Source organism: Postia placenta (genome assembly GCF_002117355.1).
Source record: "Postia placenta MAD-698-R-SB12 unplaced genomic scaffold POSPLAscaffold_9, whole genome shotgun sequence".
In the NCBI taxonomy this organism is placed as follows: Eukaryota; Fungi; Basidiomycota; class Agaricomycetes; order Polyporales; family Adustoporiaceae; genus Rhodonia; species Rhodonia placenta.
In genome coordinates this window covers 755,698-756,609 of record NW_020169840.1, presented here as the reverse complement: position 1 = coordinate 756,609, position 912 = coordinate 755,698, and the positions used below count along the sequence as shown (strand labels likewise).

At 60.5% G+C, this 912-nt stretch overlaps 1 protein-coding gene across 1 annotated transcript; it reads left to right on the top strand.

Annotated features, from left to right (window-relative positions):
- The first annotated feature begins 112 nt into the window (after positions 1–112).
- POSPLADRAFT_1040300 (hypothetical protein) lies at positions 113–912 on the top strand. Its single transcript, XM_024477716.1, has 2 exons — positions 113–833; positions 887–912. Exon 1 carries the CDS (start codon positions 224–226, stop codon positions 797–799), a length of 576 nt encoding a protein of 191 aa, XP_024337754.1. The 5' UTR covers positions 113–223; the 3' UTR covers positions 800–833; positions 887–912.

The following is a 912-nucleotide window of genomic DNA, read 5'->3' as shown; positions in this document are numbered from 1 at the left end:
CGGGCCTGAGGCCACCGACTATGCTACCAATACCACTTCACTCGGCGAGCCGTCATCCGCCGCTCCTTCATATATCCTACCCCGAATAGTCGACGATGCAAACACCACCGAATCACTCGACAACTCCGAGCCTGCCACCCCGCCGACAGTCGGTGAGGTGATCTCCAGCAGAAGGATCGAGCGGTCCGAATGGATTACCTGGCAGCCGAGAATGACTCGCTCAATGACAAACGCAGCGGCCTCCTCGTCGGCACAGGCATCCATGTCCGCGGCAGGCCCATCGACGGCGCCGCAAGGTCAGAAGCGAAAGTCGCTGGACACAGACGACGACGAAGACCTTCCTGGGCAGCATGGGTTTCGAGACGAAGAGGGCGCATACGAAGAAGAAGATGAGGAGAATGAGGGAGAGGGAGGCGACGCGATTGAGGAGGCTGAGGAGGACGGCCGGTTCGATCCAGAGGAGAAGCACCTCCGCGACACCGCTACCGCTGGGCCAGACGGACGCTGGGAGTGCCCCGCGCCCAATTGCGACAAGCTGTTATCGTCCTTGGAGATTATGGTCCGCCACTGGAAGGGATGCAAGAAGAGGCCCGACCCTCAGTCCATCCCTTGCCCGGGCTGCGGCAAGTTGTTCGCGAGGGGCGATGCGATGCGCCGGCATCACAGAAACCCGAATGCTTGTGAAGGGTACGTCGCAGATGATGAGGCGAGGCCGAGGCCGAAGCGCGGTCGAGGGTCCAACGGCGGTCGAGGGAGCAAAGGTGGCGGCGGTGGTCGGAAGCGTGCTCGTCGTGGCTAGAGGTAGCCGTTCCTCTTCTAACTTTCTGTCTCGTCTACGTGCATTTCTTTGGAGCTGTGGCCGTTGTGCATTGAATGCAATACTCACTGGTTCTGCGTCGAGCTGTATCTCGT